The following is a 21,666-nucleotide window of genomic DNA, read 5'->3' as shown; positions in this document are numbered from 1 at the left end:
GGCCTGAGTCATGTCAGATTTCATCTCTGCCACTAATGAGCAGTATGACTTGGCAACTTACCTAAACTTGCCAAGCATCAGTTCCCTCATCTATGAAATGAGTGTCTCAGTTGAGGATTAAATGAAGCCTCTAATGAAGCTTGGCTCTTGGTAACCATTTCTTCCATATGGCCGTTATTCTCTTAAAGTTTGCTGGGTAGAGCTCCTGAGCACATTCAGGAACCTAGAGAGAAAGTAAATGTTTGGCCTCCCAGGGCAAGGCAGAAGCACTGGGTACCCTGGACTCAGGCCCCTGTTTCAGAAGGAAAGGCTGGGCACTCCTTGAGGGCCAGAGAGGAGTACTTTGACCTTTGGCCTAGTGAGAACAAGAGAGAACATTCCCCTCCTTTGTGTCCAGTTGTCTTAGGCAGGAAGTAGGAATGAAAAAAAGAGACACCTGTCTGCTTTATGACTTGAGGGAGGGATCCAAGGCTTCTCCTAGTTGTCATGGTTGATAAGAAATAGAGGAGGGCTGGGGCTCCAGAAGAGAGAAGGAGGTGGAAAGGGGAACACCTGCTCTTAGAAAAGCAGGGCAGGGTCCTGCTCCCCTGGATAGAAGGCCAAAAGGGCTTGGAGATGTCCTCAACCTGTCCCCTATCCCCACCCTCATGATGATGGCTTCCTGAGAGCTGATTGCTCCTGCTTTGGGTGGTGGGGCTTGGCAGGAGGCAGGCAGGCAGGTAACTAGAGCTGAGATTCCTCTTCCATTCCTGAGCTGCTGCTGCTGCTGCACTCTGCAAGTATAGTGCCAGGAATAGAGGTGAGTACACGGGTTCTGCTGGAGGTCTTGACCTCGGTGGTCAGATTAGGCCAAGATCTAGTTGAAGCTCTTTGCAGGAGGAGGGGGAGTTTCTGTGATCGTGTGGGAAATAAGTGAGGTGGAGTGTGGAGTGGGAGTAAAAACGGTCTAGAGAATTTAAAAGGGTGATCTTCCCTGATTGCCTTTCATCCTAGTAGGAATAACAGGATGAGGGGTGGCTGGGGATGGGAGGGTCAGGAGGCTGGGATCTCAGGCTGAAATAGCTTTGGCTATTTTCCTAGCTGTTAACTGCTAGGTAAGCAGGTAAGATCTTGAGAGATGGAGGGAAGGTGTCCTTGAGACCACATTGGGGACCTGGCATATGGTGAGGTCCTGAGTCGTGTCTGCATTTATTTTTCTCTTCTAGCATCACCACGCTTCCCAATATCTTGGATGGAGGAGAGTAACACAAGCTCTCAGCATCCATGACTGTCTGGTGCCATCCTCACTCCATCTCATCATGGGGCAAGGGTGGAGCAGGTGTGGCCACGGCCACAGTGGGGCATCAGCTTTGCTTAGGGTCTGGCGGCAGGTGGCCAGCACCATGAAACTGCCCAGCTTTGGGCATTGTGTGGGCTGGGGAGGCCTCCACCTGCTTAGACCCTTTCCAGGTTCCCTGATAGTTTGGCTGTCAGAGCTGAGCCACAGTGGTCTTGGCCACTCAGCAGGTGGCTCCTTCCAGGGCCTGTGTGGACTGCGGGTGCTGCTGCTGTCTCCCAGTATCCTGTGGGACTTGGCTGGTGGAGCTCTGGGGGGCCTAGGTGTTCTGGAGCAGCTGTATCTCAGCCACACCAGCTGGCCTCCCTGCGCCCGACTTTTCCATCACCCCGTGCTCTCTACTCTGTCTAGACCTCTTACAACCTGCTTGCAAGCCTGGACCCCTGCAGCCTGTGGAGCCTGGGAACCTGGGGCAGCCAGACCTGAGCCACAACCCAGCTGAGCTGGGCACCGCTGGGGTTGGGAGCCTCTTCCACCTGTGCTGGCAGAGCTGGCTGGGAACCAGCACAGCAAGTCAGGGGTGCAGCCCTGGCCCCCATGCCAGCCTGGAAGTGCTCCCTGGCTGGGACTGACATTAGTCAGCTGGAGGCCGAGACCTTTGTACCCCCGTGAGCACTGGGCCTCGTCTCTATTGTAGGCAACCGACTGCAGCATCTCAAGTTCAAAATATGACGGGCATCTGGATAGCAGGCATGATGCTGCTGCTGCCTCAAACCCCTGGGTATGTGACTGGCCTGCAACAGGCCGTTAGGAACTTGGATGACCTGATGGCACTTGTGTGTAGCCAGCCTGGGTTACTTGACTTGTAGCCTGGGCAGCTGGTGGGGTGGTGCTGAGCAGTGTGGATTCCCAGCTGGGCTGGTCACTGTGGCTGTGACCGTGGTTATGGTTGAGTGCAAGTGCAGGCGAGGCCCTGGGGGAACCAGAGAGCAGGGGAGCCCTCGAGAGGCAGCTGGGGGAGGGAGAGAAGATGGAGCTGTGATAAAGGAAAAGGGATGGTCCTTAGAGGTCTTTGGGGCTCCATTGTCTGCCCAGGCAGGGTGGAGTAGTGGGAGGGGAGAAATGGCTGTGTTCAACTCTCAGGGCCTAGGACCGACCACCCCTCCCTCACCTATTTCCCTCTGATCTAGCATAATGCTCTCATCTTTCCCAGCCCTGGGAAGAGCAGTCTGGCCCCTAGTCCTCAACACCTCTTTGGGAAAGAGGGAACTAAAAGGTAGAAAGACCAGAGGGAACTGGGGTGGGACGGGTACAGTCAAAGTTGCTCAGTCATGTCCGACTCTTTGCAACCCCATGGACTGTAGCCCACTAGGCTCCTCTATCCATGGAATGCTCCAGGCAAGAATACAGGAGTGGGTTGCCATTCCTTTCTCCAGGGGATCTTCCTGACCCAGGGATCGAACCCAGGCCTCCTACATTGCAGGCAGATTCCTAACCATCTGAGAGCCACCAGGGAAGCCCTATAAGGAAAGCATTCATCTTTGTCTCCTTTCTCTTGCTCACACATGTTCCTGGCCTCTGCTGCTGGGGACTTGATCAGAAGCTGGTTGCTAAAGTTATGATGGAGGTAGGGTGGGTAACGGTGTTGTTCCCATGGGCACAAGCCAGGCAGGCTTCTAGAACTATTTTGTGGACATACACTGATCCCAGTTCTCAGCACTTTGCTCCTTCCTGATGGCTGTGCATTTTGTCTCATTTGAATCGGGGATAGCTGAGGAGATTGGAAAAAGAAAAACAGTTGGAAAGTTGATACTGTAGTATGTGCCTGTATTGTGTGTGTGTGTGTGTGTGTGTGTGTCGCGCACACGTGTGCCTGTATTTTGGTAAAAACTTGTCTCATGTGGTGGTAGGGGGTAGGAAGGGTAGGCAAAATAACCTTTAACCCATTCTTTTTCTCATTCCCTTTGACTGAAGTTTTCCCACCCTCACCCTCAACTCCCCACCCCAGCAGTCACACAATCTTATTCCCTAGTTTTTTACCTGGATATGTCCCTTTCTCACATTCTTTCTGATACACCTAGACTTTAATCATAGTGACTTTGTAAAAAAAAAAAAAAAGATATGAAAAGTGTTTTGTTGTCCAGCTTTCACTGGCTGATTGGGAATTTTAAATTCCTGTCTTCAGAAATGCTACTTTAACATAAGCTCCCTCTCCCTTCCCCAGGGAAGAAACACACCTCCTGAATTAAAGGACCTTACAAAAATGCTTACAGAGTCTTCAATATTAGAAGATGAATTTGTATGTTGCAGGGTGGTAGAGGGGGTGCAGGAAGATAGGTGGGGGTGGCCGTGTGGTGACAATCCCAGAGTGCCTCGAACTTTTGCTCATTTGTTCAACAAACAGTTACTGAGACATGACATAGTGGCAACACGTTTTGTTCATTTACTTATCTATTTGGCACACATTTCCTGAATGCATCCCATCTACCTGGCCCTGTCGATATAATAGGCAGAAACCAGACATTGTCCTTGCCCTCATGGAGCTCACAATCTAGTGTTAATCTAGTCATCAATAGACAAATCACAAATATACAATTGCTAATGTACTAAGTGGGAGAAGGCAATGGCACCCCACTCCAGTACTGTTGCCTGGAAAATCCCATGGATGGAGGAGCCTGGTGGGCTGCAGTCCATGGGGTCGCTAAGAGTCAGACACGACTGAGTGACTTCACTTTCACTTTCCACTTTCATGCATTGGAGAAGGAAATGGCAACCCACTCCAGTGTTCTTGCCTGGAGAATCCCATAGACAGAGAAGCCTGGTAGGCTGCAGTCCATGGGATCGCACAGAGTCGGACACGACTGAAGCGACTTGGCAGGCAGCAATGTACTAAGTGAGTCAAGGGAGAGGTGCCTGATGGTTATGAGAACAAAATAGAGGATCTGAGAACAAACAAGGCCAAAGGGGGAGACCAGTCCGAAGCCTGATGCAGCTAAACTGACAAAAAATGGTAGATTGGGCTAGAGTTGGAGCGCTAGAGCTGGAGGAACGGACTGCTTGAGATGACCCGTATGTCCTCGTCAGGTCTTTCTTCTCTCGGGGGACAGAAGAAAGGCAAACCAAGACCAAAGTTCTCTACAAGTGGCTCTGAGGAGACCCTCTTACTCTAAAGTTAAAACAGAAGCAGAGGGATTTCGTGTGTGTGATTTCCTCTGTGTGTGTGTGTGTGTGTGTGTGTGTGTGTTGTGTACACCATTCACTGAAGCCCTACTATGTGCTAGGACCAACACTGTCAACATTTAAACTTCACAACCCTGTGACGTCGATGTCATTCCAGTTTCCCAGATGAATCTTGGGAAGTATAGGAGATACATTGAAAGTCACAGAGTTGCGTTAGAATTGGAGCCCAGGTTCAGCTGTATTCAAAGGCTAGTTCGCTTACTGTTCCTTCCTCTACTCTAGTTTTCAATTTTGCACCTATAAGGACTCCTGAGCCTCCCTGGGCAGAAAGAATAACGGAACCCTGCAGCTACAATACTTTCTTCAGTCCAGAACTAGAGAGTGAGAGCTTTGTTTCCCGACGGAAGCGGGGAGGAAAGAAAAACCCCCGCGAAACCCGGAAGTTGTGCGTCGCATCCTCGCGCCGGCCTCCCTGGCCGCCGGGTGAGGCTGCGGCGGACTGCCCTTTCTCAAGATGGCGTCGAAGACGGGTTCGCGACGGTGGATGTTGCAGCTGATCATGCAGTTGGGTTCTGTGTTGCTCACACGCTGCCCCTTCTGGGGCTGCTTCAGCCAGCTCATGCTGTATGCTGAGAGGGCCGAGGCGCGCCGGTGAGCGGGTCCGTGCGGTCGCCGAATGTGGTGGGGGCGGTCCGGCCCGTCCCAGGAATGGGGGTGCGGTGAGGTGGGGAAGAAGTTGTGGCCTAGAAGTTGGGACCCTTGGACTGGGAGGAACTGGGACCTCGGACTTGTTAGGGACTCTGGTCTGGAGTATGGTGGGCATCGAGCTTAGTGCGGGGGTTCTAGCCATGAGAGGGGGCTCAGGTTTGCAGAAGCAATGGAGCTTGCGGGAACCCGAGGAGTCTCAAGACTCTTCTTCCCGCTTCATCCTGTGCTTCAACTCTGTCCTCGTTCCTTCCCCCTTCCCTACTCGCAGGAAGCCCGACATCCCAGTACCCTACCTGTACTTCGACATGGGGGCGGCCGTGCTGTGCGCTAGCTTCATGTCCTTTGGAGTGAAGCGGCGCTGGTTCGCGCTGGGGGCCGCACTCCAGCTTGCCATTAGCACCTATGCCGCCTACGTCGGGGGCTACGTCCACTACGGGGACTGGCTGAAGGTGAGCACCTCGCCCCTAGGTGGGACTTGGCTGTAGTGCCGGGGGAGCCGGTGCCTGGGACGGCTGGACAAACTAGCCAGGAGCACAGTGCGAAGCCTGGGAAGGTTGAACCCCCTTGATTTGTGGCGGTTATTACAGACGACAAGAATGGAAGGACCTTGGAGACCAGCAAACCTCCCCCTCAGGGTGCAGAAATTGAGGTTCAGAGATGGGAAACAGACTTTCCCAAAATTACACCGCAGTTAGCATTACAGGTGGGACCAGAAACCAGGTCACCTGGTTCCCAGAACTCTACACCATTAGTTTAGTTATCAGAGCCAGGGAGAAAGGAACCTTAGAGAGAACCTAGTCCACCTATCAGATTTTATGAAATTTATCTAATCCGAGGGCAGCATTTAATCCTGTAGATTCCAGGACCTGTACCAGGTACTACAGGCTTGGAGATAAGCCTGGACCAAGGCATTACCCGCAAGGGATGGACTGGCAGTCAATTAGGGGAGGCAGGTGTGAGAATAGCTACTGGACAGTGAGATCATTGGTTAGTTTGGGGAACAAAGTATACCCTATGGCAGAAAGAATATTGAACTTTGAATGTGCAGACCTGGGGATGGGGAGAGGGGCAACGCTTGGTATCTGGGTTCTGCCACTTTCTGTAGGACCTTGGACAAGTTTATTAACTCCTCTGGGCCTCAATTTCCACTTCTGATAAAAAGAATTATCTTTCTCTGCTCTACCTGCTCGTGGTAATGGTAAAGAGGGTTCATCAAATGAACCGGGATGTGTAGAGATGGGCAGTTCTGCACTCCGGGCAGCCAGGAGAAGTGCAATGGCTTCAGTTTCTGATTGGGGTCCCCTCGCCTTGGCCTAGGTCCGTATGTACTCACGCACAGTTGCCATCATTGGTGGCTTTCTTGTGCTGGCCAGCGGTGCTGGGGAGCTGTACCGTCGGAAACCCCGCAGCCGTTCCCTCCAGTCCACCGGCCAGGTCTTCCTGGGCGTCTACCTCGTCTGTGTGGTAGGTTGGGGGATTGTCAACTGGAGGTGCTTCACTGGGAGTGAGCTGTGAACCGATGCCTGGTGCCTGGCAGAACCCAGGGAGGTGGACAGAACGAGGCTTGCATGTAGTTCCTGAGGGCTTGACTCCCAGCAGTTGCCCTCTCCAGCTTCTGGGCCTTGGGAGCCTTTCAAGTGCCTGAGACCTGGCTGAGAGTCCCTTCTTCCAACATTATTGCACCAGGGAGAGAAGAGGGTGAATTGACCATTCAGTCCCAAGCCTGAGAGCCAGGAGGACAAGAGGGACTGGGCCTCTCATGGCTTCACCCCCCAGAGGACTGAGAGAGGGGACAAAGGAGAGGTTTGGTAGAGTTCAGGTCCCACCTGGGGCTTTGCCACTTAGAGCTGATGGGGCTGCCTGGGGGAGCCGGTTATATCCTCCCTGGTGCTGGGAGTGGGGCCAGTGTGGAAGGGAATGTCAACGGGCCTCAAGTCACTTAGCTTCATCTTAGATACAGAGCACCATCTCCCATGTGAAGAGCTCTGTATTCAGAGGTGAGAGCCCCAGCCTGACTGTGGACCCTCTTTCCTTCTGAGCTCCCAGGGTCAGGATAGACAGAGACCCTGGCCTCACGGAGCTCCCTTGTCTGATGGGAGACACAGGTCTTATTTTCAGAAAGTCCCAAGTCTGAGAGGGGAGTCGAAAGCCCACCTGGTAGGGGCTGGCTTGCATCTCAGGGGTGGCCTTCCCAGAATAGGCTTCTCAGCCTATTCAGAGCCTCAGAGGATGGTGTGTCTCTAGGCCTACTCACTGCAGCACAGCAAGGAGGACCGGCTGGCGTATCTGAACCATCTCCCGGGCGGGGAGCTGATGGTCCAGCTCTTCTTCGTGCTCTATGGCGTCCTGGCCCTGGCCTTCCTGTCGGGCTACTACGTGACCCTGGCTGCCCAGATCTTGGCTGTCCTGCTGCCCCCGGTCATGCTGCTCATTGATGGCAATGTGGCCTACTGGCACAACATGCGACGCGTTGAGTTCTGGAACCAGATGAAGCTCCTTGGAGAGAGTGTGGGCATCTTCGGGGCCGCTGTCATCCTGGCCACTGACGGCTGAGTTGCGCAGCACGAGTCTGAGAATGGGTGCAGGGAGCCACTAAAGGCCACCGTCTGTTCCTCCTTGCTGGCCCAGTTATGTTTATTTATGCATTTTGGTCTGTTTGATCCTTTGCGTTATGTGCATGTGTGTGTGTGTATGTTGGCAAGAGGCAGGTCTCTTCCCCAGTTCCTGGGCTCAGGCCTTGGTGGGGTGGGAGCCCTGATGACTCTGCCCTACGGGTTTATTTTTCCTGTTTGTTCTGAGGAGAGCTGAGGCCACCTGTTCTCCTGGGTCTCCTGTCCCAGGAAATGGAGTAAGGCAGGGCTATGGGGGCAGGGGTTGAGGGTGGGGGACACTGAGAGTGGGAGACAGGGAGGAAGACCAGGAACTGGAAGTGAGCCAGTGTGAAAGATCCTTCTTTGAGCCTGGCAGATGCAGCTAGGCTCTGCAGTGCTTTTCTGAGACTGAAACCGAGTGTGTGTATTGACACATGGATCAGGCCCAGGTGGAGTAGAGGGGCTGGGCACTACGCAAGTCGTGGGCTCTCAGGGTGTGCCAGGAGCAGACACAGCACTAGCTGTCACCCACCTCTAGGGCAGAGCAGGCCCCAGTCTACTCTGGAGTGTGCAGGGGTGGGGCAGGCAGTGGCCAGCTTCCTGCCTCTGGCCTTCTGTTTCCAGCTCCGTGGTTGGCCTGTTGTGGGTGAATGCCCTCCCAAACACCAGACCACACAGTCCTCCAAAATTAAACATTTTATATAGACGTTTGGCTTTGCTTCTCTGTTCTCCCCACGGGGCACTTTGCTATTGGCTGGGATTGATCTTGGGTTTCTTGAAAGCCCATACCCGGGTAAGGCCCACCTTGACCCACCCATGACCTTGCCCCTGTCCTGAGAATCCCCACTGTCCTTGGGCTCTCTTTTCAAGTCTGCAAATGCTCCCTGCAGTACACGCTTTGACCTTTCACTCACTTCCTCTCATGGCTTGTCTTTTCCTCCCCATTTGGTGCCAGCTCTTTTGAGAGAAATCTTTGGCGAGGGCAACTAGAAGGAGAGGACTGATTAAGGGTCCACTCTGAGGCCGAGGAATTTTCATTTCACAGATGAGGAGATGGAGGCTCAGAGGTTGAGCTACTAGCCTGAAACCACAGATCTGGATTCCAGGCCCAGTCTGTCTAAAGCCCACACCCAGCTGTGTGCTCGACGCCACCCCTCTCTTCAGGGAAGACAGGCTGCTCTAGGGGAGTTGGTCTCTCAACAGCCCCTGGTCCCCTCCCTACACATCCACACACCTCCTGACAGAAAGTAGCCTCAGCAGCCATTGTGGAGCCTGGCACATCGTAGGGGTCAGAAATGCCGAATGCAACCTCAGGCTTTGGACTTTGGCCTGTCTGAGATGTCCCACTCCTGCAAAGATGGAGACACAACCTCCAGGGGGGCCAAGGGGAAGACCTCCCAGTCTGGGCTTGGCTCTGAGCCCTGCCTGGCAAGGGAGGTGGGGCTGCTGTCAGTCCGGTTTGTGGAACAGAAGGTGTTTCCTAACTGAGGGGTAGGGTAGCCCCTCAGTGGGCTGCTGACAGTTGGCTGAGGGAGGTGGTGGCAGCATTCATCTCGGGGCCTGGGCCTCGTTTAGCTCTTCTCTTCCTCTAGGAGACCCCTGGTTCCCCAGCCCGCAAGATGTTGCTCCCAGAGGGTCAGTGCTAATTTCAAGTGTGAGCTGACTTTCAGACAAGTACTTGCATTTTAATCAAGGCCTCCTGAGATGTTTTAAGACCTGAAGGAATTAAAATGAATGGTGGAATATAAGGCAGATGTGGGTGATATTTTGGGCAAGGAAGCCTCAAAACAGCACAGTGGTCAAAGACACTGGCCCACCCTCAGCCTTGAGTAGAGCCCTTAAAGGCAAGCCCTCCTCCCTCCAAATTCCTAGACTGAAAATTCAGAGCCATCTGGTTGTGGCTTTGGAGCAAGTAGGGGGTCTTGGGCAGGCCCTTTTCCTTCCTGTGCTTGTCCTCCCTTGGGTACCCTTCTCTGGGCAGGGTAGAGTAACAGCTGCTGCTTCCTCTGCAGTTCACTCAGCCAGCATGTCTGGTCCGGCCTGTGGCGGCCTTGGGTCTCCTCCAGCAGGCACGGCCTTTAGTCCACACTGGCTGTCCCAGGGCCTGAAGGGCTGGTAGAGAGGGTCAGCTGCCTGGGTCAGAAGCTGGCTTGCAAAAGGAGTCCGGTATCCCCTTGGCATGGTTGACCAGCTCATAAGAGTCCCGGATATCGGCCAGACCAAACCAGAAGAAGATCCACTGCTTGTTGGAGAAGCTGCCATCACTGTGTTTGAAGTACCTGGTGGGGGTGGGAGATAGGTTTTAGGCAAGGCCAGGGCTCACTACCGGAGAAGGCAATGGCACCCCACTCCAGTATTCTTGCTTGGAAAATCCCATGGACGGAGGAGCCTGGAAGGCTGCAGTCCATGGGGTCGCTGAGGGTCGGACACGACTGAGTGACTTCACTTTCACTTTTCACTTTCATGCACTGGAGAAGGAAATGGCAACCCACTCCAGTGTAATTGCCTTGAGAATCCCAGGGACGGGGGAGCCTGGTGGGCTGCCGTCTATGGGGTCGCACAGAGTCGGACACAACTGAAGTGACTTAGCAGCAGCAGCAGGGCTCACTACTCACTGGTTCATTTATTGAGAACCTACTACTGGCACACCACATTTTGTGTTTCACTAAGGTGGCGCTAGTGGTAAAGAACCCGCCTGCAAGTGCAGGAGACATAAGAGACCTGGGTTCAATCCCTGGGTATGGAGGATACCCTGGAGGAGGGTATGGCAGCCCACTCCAGTACTCTTGCCTGGAGAATCCTAAGGACAGAGGAGCCTGGCAGGCTACCGTCCATAGGGTTACAAACAGTCAGACACGACTAAAGCAACTTAGCACATTGTGCTTTGCAGGTACTGTGTTTTTTACAAATTCAAGGTTTTCAGAAACCCTGTGTGGAGCAAGTCTTAGCAGTGTCATTTTTCCAACAGACGTTTTCTCACTTCATGTCTCTTTGTTGCATTTTGGTAATTCTTGAAATATTTCAAACCCTCCACCAGCAAAAAGACTGCTCACTGAAGGCTCAAGTGATGGTTAGCAGTTTTTAGTAATAAAACTATTTTAAATTTGAGGTATGTACATTGTTTTTTTACATATAATGCTATTTCACACTTAACAGGCTACAATATAGTGTAAACATTCATACATACCAGGAAACCAAAAAATTCATGTGGTTTGCTTCATTGCAATATTCACTTTATAGTGGAGGTCTGGAACCAAACTGGTAATATCTCTGGGGTATGCTTGTATGTGCTGTACACTCTGCTAGAACCTGAGGTTTGTAATCTGATTTTATTCTCATAGCACCAGCCAATAGCCTGGTGTTATGCTATTTTCACAGAGGAGCAGCTAAGGCTCGGAGAAGTTAGCTAACTAGCCAGAGTCACACAGCTAGGAGGGTTAGAGTGAGGCTGCCTTTTCCTCTCTCCACACTGCCTTGGCTGTGCAGCCTGGGGAAGGGTTCTTGTTCTGTTCTTGGTGCCCACAGAGCAGAGTAGTAGGGGAATGAGGGGATAGATAGCTGCAGAAGGAAAGAGAGGAGGGGGTGTCCCACTGGAGATGCAATGGGGTCAGAGCTCTGGGGTCAGAGCTTGGCAGCTGGGCCTGGACTAAAATGGTAAGAGGCTGAATTTCTCCAGACCCTGGGAGAGGCAGGCTGTGTGCCCGGTGCAGACTGTCTTCAAGGCATCTACCTTAACAGGACAAAGCAGAGTTAAGTGTGCTCTGCCTCTAGAGAAATCTCAGGCTCCATGTGTGGTCTGCTCCCTGGGGAATGTGGGGCCACACTGATGTGCGGGCCATCTCTCATGGGGGAAGGGTGGCTAATGAAAGGAGGGGATGCCCAGCCTTCCAGGCTGGTGGATCCCCGGCATGGCTGGTGAGAGCTGGAGAGGGGAGCCAGGAAGGGCAGAACCTACCAGGGATTGATGGGGTTGGTGACCCGGGAGCGCCAGAAAAGTGTCTTCAGGTCCCGCCGCAGGCACTCCCACAGCATCTGGCCGGAGCCTTGGCCCTTGCGGCTGGAGCTCACCACAAACTTGTCTAGATACGGGGTCCCCCCCAGTACCGGCTCCGTGGTCAGAATGGCGGCCGCGTTGTACCTGGCGCAGCGGGGGAGAGGCAGGCTGGGACCTCTTCTTGACCCAAAGCTCTCCGGCTTGTCCCGTGGCCCCTGCCCTCTGGGGCCTCAGGCTCACCCCTCAGAGAAGTAGACAGAGTGCAGCCTCGGGCGCAACGAGGCCAAGTAGTCGTCCCGGAGCTTTTTGCCGAAGCTGGCGTTGACCAGGTTCACGAGGCGGCCCTGGTCCAGGCTGTCCAGGCAGCGCACTCGCAGCGTCCGCTCGCAGGTCTTGAACAGCGTCCCCGAACCTGGGGTGGGATGAAGGAGGAGCAGTTCGTTCAGCCCGAGATCCAGGTCCCCTCCACTCCTACGTTTGCGCAGCCTGGTGGAGGTTCCAGACAGGAAGGTGGCTGGTGGGACAATTACCTTCTTTGGGAGCTCTCCACAATGAGATGCTTCCTATGGTCTGCATAGACTTGTCTGTGTTTTTCACTCAGGGAGATGCTTTTCCTAGGCAGTTCGTCCCTGGAGTTCCCCCCTCACCTGTGGTTCCACTTACTTCCCCTAGTCCCGCCCATCCCTGCCCACCCGGCTCCTGGCCCCGCCCACCTCTCCTCTGCTGTGTGTGTACTTAGTCGCTTAGTCGTGTCGGACTCTTTGTGACCCCTTGGAGGTAGCCCGCCAGGCTCCTCTGTCCATTGGGATTCTCCTGGCAAGAATACTGGAATGGGTTGCCATGCCCTCTCCAGGGGATCTTCCGAACCCAGATCTCCCGCATTGCAGACGGATTGTTTACCATCTGAGCCACCAGAGAAGCCCGAGAATATTGGAGTGGGTAGGCTATCCCTTGTGCAGGGTATCTTCCCGATCCAGGAATCGAACCGGGGTTTCCTGCCTTGCAGGCGGATTATTTACCAACTGAGCTACCCATTCCACTTGGGTCCCCTGGGTCTGTGGTTCCTCCCATACAGCCAAGTCCCGCCCACCTGCCTAGTTGCACCCAAGTTCCAGCCCAGGCCGGTCCACCTCCTTGCAAACCTCCCCCAGGTTTGGCAAGGGCAGGAAGCCTTTTCTGTGGCTTCTCCTGCCCCCGCCCCCCCAAACTCCGGCGCGCCCCTGCCCTCGCCCTCACCCCTGTTGCTGAAGAGCTCCGTGAGCAACATGCTGGCAGCGGTGATGACGGCGGAGGAGTGATGGGGCAGGCGACTGAGTACGTCCACGATGAGCCGAATCCGCTGGCGTTCTTTAGTGCTCACCCAGTCGGCATTGGTCACCAGGTCCAGGTCAGCGGGCAGATTGACGTTACTCAGGACCTGTGTCCCGGACTAGGGGGTGAGCCTCCGACCTGCAGCCGCACCAGGACTGCGTCCCCGCCCTACGGACCTCTCCTCACTTAACCCCTTTTCCCTTACTTCTTCCCGGAGTCCTCCACCAGGGAGAGCTCAGATCTAAACACCGTAGGCTGAATCCCTCCCTGACACTCCATTCCCGACCCTTGCGGCTTCGAAGAGACTGACTCTGCGACCCATAAGGGAGGCGTGCAGGGGCCGCAAGAGAGATGCTCAGCGGAGGTGCGGAGGCACGGGGACTGGAACCCGAAAGGAAGAGACACACCTTGTGACTGCCGTCGTGCAGGCCGCCTGTGGTGTTGAGGAAGATGATTTTGGTGGGCCGCAGCGCCTTAGCCAGAGACGCGGTCACCTCCAGCGAGTCCAGGAGCACCGAGCGGCGCGCGGCGGTCTCCCCAATGGGACACAGGATGGGGATGCTTCCGGACTCCAGGCACCACTGGAGCAGATCGGTCTCCACGGAGACGATGCCACCATAGCTGTGGGCCAGACGCGGGGCTCAAGGAGATCGCCTCCGGGCCCCACGGGGCTGGGGCTGCGCAGGCGGAGTGGCGTGATCCGAGGACGCCGGGACAGGCAGGGTCGGCACTCACCTGGCGTGAGGGGCTGGCTCAGCAGCGCTCAGCACAGACCCGCCGCCAAAAAAAGGCACGGCAGCTGCCGCATTGTGCCTCAGGGCGTCCACCAGCACCTTGCATCTCTGGGCGAGCTGTGCCTTGGCTTCCCAGAAGGAAAGACAGCCCGAGGGCGCCGTGGGAGCAGGCAGCCCCAAGACCACCAACGGCTTCATGTCCATGCGCTGCAGGAAGGCCAGGGCGAAGGCCAGGCTGGATACGGCCTTCGGGCACTTCACCACCTCCTCATCCACCTGCGGAGAACTGGGTGTTCAGGGGGCAAGACGCCCACCCTGACTCCTTCCTCACCTGCTCGTTCCTCCAGCCTGGTCCTCAGGGTCCCCTCTGGGGGATCCCCATCCTGGCCAGGAGTTATCAGACCCCATTTCTGGTCACCTGCGCCCACCTGCTCTGCCCTTTGCCCTGTTGGGTCTTACCATCATCCTCTTATCTCACACTAGCGTTCCTCGCTCGGCTCCTCCCTGCGACCTTGGACTCTAGGACACCTTAGGGGGAGGGGTGACACAGGCAGCTTCTCTCCAGGTTCCCCAATGGCCAACTGAACCCCTAACTGTGCCCAGGGTGGGAGGACTACTCTGGCGCATCATATTCCACGGGCTGGAGACCCCAGACTCCTCACCCGGGCTGGGAGCCAGGCTTTTAGAGGGCCGCGGCCTCTCCCAGTCCCGGGCGCTCGTTAGGGCTCCGTTGATCCCCTTCCTGGTTCCCCTCCCCAATCGACAGCCCGTCCTGCCAGGCCCGGCGACACATTGGCACACAGCCCCCACGCCCGGTCTGTGACCCAGCCCGACGCCGGGCTCGGCTCACCTCGATGACGGCGAAGGGCCTGTCGGCGGAGTGATGGCAGGCCTGGAACTGCGTGAGCCAGTGGCGCGCCTCCCCGGGACTGGCCCCGCACTGGTTCAGGAAGGTCTGGATGTCTCGCTGCACCAGCGAGCGGCCGGCGGGGGGCCCCGGGGAATCGGGGGGAACCGGGGGCGCTGGGGGCGGCGTCCATAACGGCTCCTCCGCTGCAGACGGATGGACGTCGTCCTTGCCTCCCTCGGCCTCCTCTTGGGCTAGCTGAGCCGGCCCCCAAGCCGTGCTGAGCCGGCGTCCCGGGCTGGTACCCCTGGTCGCCTGCCGCCGCGCGCCGCAGCTCAGCCTTCGGGCGCTCCCCGTGCCTCGGGGGCCCCGGAGCCTCCTGCCCGCAGGCGCTGCCCACAGGGCCCAGGCCATCCGCACCGTCGCCATGACAACCAGACCGGATCGCCCCCCCACCAAGTGACCGTCTGTCAGGAGCTCCTGCCTTCAGGGGCCTCTTAACCTGCAGCGGGGCGGGGCTGAGCCGTTCGGGGCGGGGCGACGACGGTTAGGGGCCCGCGGGTCGGGCCACGGGTCAGAGGGCGGCGCTGACAGGATCCCCCGCCCCTTGAGGGGGGTGACGGAATCCACTAGCGAGAGTCACGAGGCCGAGATAAAGGGTGGCTGAGGGTCTAATCTACTGCCAAGGCCGGTTTCAGAAGGGCTCAGGGGCCCCAAAGGTGGCTCTGGCGCTCTCCAGGGTCTTGAACAATCAAGGAGAAGTCTGACTAGGGCAAGAGGGCAGAGCAGCCGCCTGACCAAGGAAGGAGGCTTATGGGGCAAGAGTGAAAGCCCGGAGGTCGGGGAAGCCTCTGCCTCGTTTGAGCTCAAAGAAGATGGAATCACGTGGAGGTTACCAGGGTTTGCCAAACCCCAGCCACTGGGTGCCACCTTGAAGAATTTTGTCTTTGTGGATAAATTTTAAATTTATCCTCAGGATAAATCAGGACTGTAACTAGAAGGCTGATGTCACTTGTTAAGAAAGCCTTACAAATAAACAGGTTAAAAAATATTATAAATTCCAGCTGGATAGTGTTGACTTCTGTTGGAAACAAAGATGGTTAGGGAGTGCCAGGTGGTAGAGATCCCATAGCAAGCTTGAGGCTTCTTCCTTGGTAGAATAGCTGCTGACACGCAGAACACCAGGCCCTGGGCAAACCACTTCACAAATAGTAACTCACTGAAGCCTTACAATGACTCCAGAATGGACACTCTTATTATACCCATTTTATAGATGAGGAGACTGAGGCACAGAAATGTGTGAGGGCCAAGGTCACTCAGTTCATGAGCAGTGGAGGTGGTCTTTGAGGCAAAGCAGTTTTGTTCCTGATTCATGTTATTAAGCAAGATGTGCAAAGGACTTGAAAACTTTCATAGGATGTGATTCATTATTGCATAATACTGTATACGTGTGCTGCTTAAAAACACCCAGTGCACAATCAGTGGTACACATCCTGCCCTCGGATACACTATCCTCTGATGGGGTCCTACCCTCTGTCCTTATGGAGGGTGAAACCAACTGCAGAGGGGCGACGAATTGGCTGAGGTCACACAGCTTGTTAGTGTCACGGCCAGACCCTTGGCACCCTTGGGTTCCCCCACCCCACCCCCGCACAGTCAAGACTCCTGGGGCTTTGCTTGCGTAGGGAGCGCAGTCTGGGTTCTTCTCTCCCGAGTACCGCAGAGGATGCCGGGTGAATGCACCAATCCTTCCTGGGCCTCCCCCATTAAAAGACACATTCCCATGAACAGGTGCATGTTACACAAGCAGGCACACACGCACACAGCACAGTATATGCACGTACTGTCCTGGGCAGGAGACTCCTGTCAGCAGGAGACAGGAGCTGACCTCTGTGATCTCCGCTGACTTTTCCATTTCCCTACTTCGAAATTCTGATTCCAACAGAGAGTGAAGCAATGAGAGGGAGGGTTTGTACACCTTGCCCTGTGGGGCCACCTCCAGGGCCGCCTTTCTCTTCTCTCTTTACTGCTCCCCTCCCCCACTTCCCAGAATCCACTGGGGCATCTTGATTTTCCTTCTTTCTGCTCTCAGAGAGCCCCACCCTCAAATGTGCTTTCCCTTCCTGGTCTCTCCATCCAAGCCCCTCCTTAGAGTGCCCACCCTCCTCAACCCCTCCCTACTCAGTTTCCCGCTTCTGGGTCTCTCCCGCTTTGCTGCTCTGGATCCCTGCCTCTGTCCTGGCCCCTCGTCAATTCTTCCAGGTCCTTTCCCCCCAGCTGCAGTTGAGTCCTGCCTCTTGCCAACTTGGGGCCCCTGTGAGGGGCAAGGACGACCTCTCTTTTCAGACTGGGCTCCCTGAGGGCAGGGTTGGTGTCTCCGTCCTCAGCTGGGGGGCTTCCCGAGGGCCCACCAGGCCCAGTAGCCAAGAGCATCCACCCCATTTCCCCTGACCGGTGGGGCTGACACTGGCTGGGGATCTCCATCCCTCTCCTTGGGCTTCAGCCCAGAGGGCTGTGTCCGCAGACAGCCAATGGGACCCAGGGATACCCCAAGTAGATGATTAACTCCAGGCCAGATGAGCCTGGGGTCACTATCCCTGGAGCAGGCCAGCCTATGGTTGGAACTGACCCTGCCTTCTGGAGGAGATGTCTGTGGGTGTGTGGGGTCAGCACCCTCGCCTAACCCGCCCTCTGACCTGAAGCCTGCAGGATCACTGTTGGTCTATGGTTCCAGCTTGAATTTTGTTTTTCCCTCTGGAGCTGGCTGATGTTTCATTTTTCGGAGCAAGATCTGTTGTCAATGGGCTCAGAACTGGACTACTATCTTTTTTTTAAAAAATATGTATTTATTTGACTGCGTCAGGTCTTACTTGCAGCACATGGGGTCTCTGTTGCATCAGCGTGGGAGCCTGTGTTGTGGTGTTGTGGCACGGGGACTCAGTAGTTGCAGCAAGCTACACTTAGTTGCCGCGAGGCATGTGGGATCTTAGTTCCCTGCCCAGGGATCCAACCTGCATCCCCTGCAATGCAAGGTGGATTTTTAACTACTAGACCATCAGGGAAGTCCCAGGGCACTTATCAGGTCTTGGGTCCTCAAGATGCAGGGAGCAGACACAACCTTCCAACTCCTCCAGACACCTCCCCTCAGCAGGGGCCTCAGCCCTGGGCACAGGGGCAGGTTTGAAGGGTCAGGGTTTTCCTTCCCGTTAGAGTCCTCCTTGGCTGCCACTTAGTATAAGTGGACATGGAGGTAACAGGAATCTGGGCAGGTGAAGGGCCAGGGTTGATAGCTGACAGTCTCAATCATAGCACAGGAAGAAACACAGATCAGACAAAAGCAGAGACCCACACCATCCATTAAGATGCACACAGATATGCAGACACAGAGTACATAACCTGGAGACTCCCAGCATCTACGGTCTCACAGACACACATGTGCACATGGAGAGATACACAAGTGTAGACACACCAATGTAGAGAGAGAGACAGTTCTGCTCAGACACACATTTGCATATTTGCAGAGACTTTTCTCAGCAACCTTCATACACAGAAACACGTGCACATATATATGCAAAGGTACTGAGAGCATGTAGGTATACACCCAGCTGTAGTCATGGACAAGTTCAAGGACATGTAGATCTGGAGATCCAAATGTACACAGACTTGTGTACACACACATGCACACACACACACACAACATCCAGAGTTAGAAGCCCAACCCACTCCTCCTTGAGGCCACACCCATCTACCCATGTACAGAGGCACACAGCCATACTCATTCACATGCCGTGATGGCATCTGGCATGTGAGAAGTGTCCGGCAACTATTTATTGGATGAATTATTGAAGAGAGAACAGAGAGAAAGAAGCAGAGGCTGTATGAGACTTCCCTGGCAGTCCAGTGGTTAAGGACTCCGTGCTTCCAAAGCAGGGGGGTGCAGATCTCATTCTGGTCAGAGAACTAAGATCCCACAGGCCTTGTAGTGTGGCAAAAAATAAAAATAAAAAGCAGAGCCTGTGGCAAGGAAAGGTTGGCTTCATGGTTTGCCAGGTCTGTGGTATCTGTTCACAGGCTGCCCTGAGGCAGCCCTCTTCACTGTTCAGTACGTACGTGCCAGGTACTGAACTAGGTGCTCTGAGGATGAGGTTCCATTTTTTTTTTTCTGAATGGAAGACAGGAGGCCTGGGCTCTGCCACTTCTTTGGTTATAGAGGTTTGGGCAAGGCATGTATTCTTTGAGCCTCAGTTTTCTCACCTGTAAAATGGGGGAAAGAGCATAAAACTTGATCTCACTGAATCATGGTGAAGATGTAAAGCTCTCGGTGGGCATGCAGTCAGCCAATTCCTGGTAAATTTTGTTTGTTCAACAAATTTCAAGGAAAAGAGGAGGAGGGGAAAGGATGAACATATAAGTCAAAAGATGTATTTTGAAAGTCCCTTTTTGTCCTTATTTGGATTCCTTTTTTTAAAAATTGAAGTATAGTTGATTTACAATGTTGTGTTAATTTCTGCTATACAGGAAAGTGATTCAGTTATATGTGTGTATGTGTGTTAGTCATGTCCAACTCTTTGTGATCCCATGGACTGTAGCCCGCCAGTCTTCTCTGTCCACGGGATTCTCCAGGCAAGAATACTGGAGTGGGTAGCCATGTGTATATTCTTTTTCATATTCTTTTCTATTCTGGTTTATCATAAGGTATTGAATATAGTTCCTTGTGCTATACAATAGGACCTTGTTGTTTCTTATTTGGATTCTGATTCAAACAAACAGTAAGCATTTTGACAATCAGGTAAATTGGAGCACAAAAGATATTTTGTATATTAATTTTTAGGTGTGACATGATTGTGCATTAATGTTTTTAAAATGATTCCATGTTTTTTAGTGTACATATGGGATATTTATAAATGAAATGATAAGATGCCTTGAATTTGCTTCAAAAAAGCCGAAAGAATGGAAAGTGGGGTGGAGGAACAAAACCACAAGACTGCCCATGAGTTAGATACTTCAACAAGTTAGATACTTGTTGAAGCTGGGTGATGGCTCCAGGGGATTCACTATACAATCTCAACTTTTATGGGCTTGCTGCTGCTGCTAAGTCACTTCAGTCGTGTCCAACTCTTAGCGACCCCATGGATTGCAGCCTACCAGGCTCCTCCATCCATGGGATTTTCCAGGCAAGAGTACTGGAGTGGGGTGCCACTGCCTTCTCTATGAATGCTTGGACATTTGCAAAATACAAGATTCAATGAATTCCCACATGTGTATGTTCCCAGTCTGACATAATGTCAACAATTAATAAAAACTAGTTTTCTCCTTCCAGGCAGTTTTCCTCCAAGGCATAAATATGTGAGATACTAAATACTCCACAAATACATAGTACAAGGCGGAGGAGGAAACCCGCAGATTTGTGGATTTAAGATGTTCAATTCTAAGTGTGTCATGAGCCTCTTGTCCAGCAGGGGACTCTCTACTCTCTGCCTCGCTCACCCTGCTGTCCTGGCGATTTGTTAAAAGGAATAAATTATCCGCAGTTTAAGAAAGATGAGGCTGGCATGCAGACGTGTTAACATCTGATAGAGCCCTTCTATCTGAGATGACAGAAGGAAACAGAGGGAGAAAGAGGGATTTGTCCATAACCTTATGATAAGAAGGGTCTTTCTTGAGTTTATAATCTCTAGGAGTTGAGGATATTTATTTCAGGAAGGGCTACTATAATACTGGACTTCCTAGGTGGCACTAGTGGTAAAGACCCCCGCCTCTCAATGCGGGAAACAAGGAGGCAGGTTCATTTCCTGGGTCGGGAAGATCCCTTCGAGGAGGCATGACAACCCACTCCAGTATTCTTGCCTGGAGAATCCCATGGACAAAGGAGCCCTATAGATTCTCACTTGGACAAAGGAGGGCTATAGTCCATAGGGTTGCCAAGAGTCAGACACGGCTGAGTGACTGAGCATGCACTATAGTAATAGCAAATTCTGGGAATGCTCAGGTAGCCCAGGTGTCAGGACTTGGTGCTTTCATTGCTGTGGCCTGGAACTAAGATCCCACAAGCTGTGCAGTGCAGCAAAACAAATAAGGCAAACGCTTCCTGTTCTAGGCATGTGATATGTATTAACTTGATTCTCACACAAGGCCATGAAGTTAGGCATTACTTTTTTTTGGCGGTGCCACACATCTTCAGTTCAGTTCAGTTCAGTCGCTCAGTCGACTCTTTGCGACCCCATGAATTGCAGCACGCCAGGCCTCCCTGTCCATCACCAACTCCTGGAGTTCACTCAAACTCACGTCCATCGAGTCGGTGATGCCATCCAGCCATCTCATCCTCTGTCGTCCCCTTTTCCTCCTGCCCCCAATCCCTCTCAGCATCAGAGTCTTTTCCAATGAATCAACTCTTCGCATGAGGTGGCCAAAGTACTGGAGTTTCAGCTTTAGCATCATTCCTTCCAAAGAACACCCAGGGCTGATCTCCTTCAGAATGGACTGCTTGGATCTCCTTGCAGTCCAGGGGACTCTCAAGAGTCTTCTCCAACACCACAGTTCAAAAGCATCAATTCTTCAGCACTCAGCCTTCTTCACAGTCCAACTCTCGCATCCATACATGACCACTGGAAAAACCATAGCCTTGACTAGACGGACATTTGTTGGCAAAGTAATGACTCTGCTTTTCAATATGCTATCTAGGTTGCAGCTTAGGGGAACTTATTTCCTTGACCAGTGACTAAACCCATGCCCTTGGCAGTGAAAACACAGAGTCCTAACCACTGGACCACCAGGGAATTTCCACCATTATTACAGAGATCCTAGGAGGCTAGTTTCAGACAAGTGGATGTAAGGTGCTTTCAGGGCATAGGCAGAGCTTCCTAGCAGACAATTGGAAAAGGGGCCTGGAACTCAGGAGAGAGGTCAGGGCTGGAGAGGCATGGAGAGGGTGATAGATGAGCCCCTGGGCCTGGGCATGAGCTGCCAAGGAGGGCTGTAGGAAGAGGAGAGGTTAGAGGGGGTGCAGGGCAGGAGGCCCACCAGGA

General features: G+C 53.6%; 2 protein-coding genes across 2 annotated transcripts; one reads left to right on the top strand and one right to left on the bottom strand.

Moving 5' to 3' along the window:
- The first annotated feature begins 3,918 nt into the window (after nt 1–3,918).
- Nucleotides 3,919–8,461, top strand: TMEM101 (transmembrane protein 101). The gene is made up of 4 exons (XM_005907676.3): nt 3,919–5,107; nt 5,433–5,613; nt 6,482–6,628; nt 7,409–8,461. The coding sequence occupies exons 1-4, from the start codon at nt 4,971–4,973 to the stop codon at nt 7,715–7,717; spliced, it is 774 nt and encodes a 257-aa protein (XP_005907738.1). The 5' UTR covers nt 3,919–4,970; the 3' UTR covers nt 7,718–8,461.
- A 1,419-nt stretch (nt 8,462–9,880) lies between these two features.
- Nucleotides 9,881–15,641, bottom strand: NAGS (N-acetylglutamate synthase). The gene is made up of 7 exons (XM_005907675.3): nt 14,645–15,641; nt 13,796–14,070; nt 13,468–13,681; nt 12,986–13,166; nt 11,990–12,161; nt 11,711–11,893; nt 9,881–10,034 (listed from the first exon to the last, which is right to left on the bottom strand). Exons 1-7 carry the CDS (start codon nt 15,068–15,070, stop codon nt 9,881–9,883), a joined length of 1,605 nt encoding a protein of 534 aa, XP_005907737.1. The 5' UTR covers nt 15,071–15,641.
- Nucleotides 15,642–21,666: the final 6,025 nt, after the last annotated feature.

The sequence above is a fragment of the Bos mutus genome, chromosome 19 (genome assembly GCF_027580195.1).
Source record: "Bos mutus isolate GX-2022 chromosome 19, NWIPB_WYAK_1.1, whole genome shotgun sequence".
NCBI classification, from domain to species: Eukaryota; Metazoa; Chordata; class Mammalia; order Artiodactyla; family Bovidae; genus Bos; species Bos mutus.
Note: the sequence above shows the minus strand (reverse complement) of the source record. Positions and strands in the feature narration are given on the sequence as shown.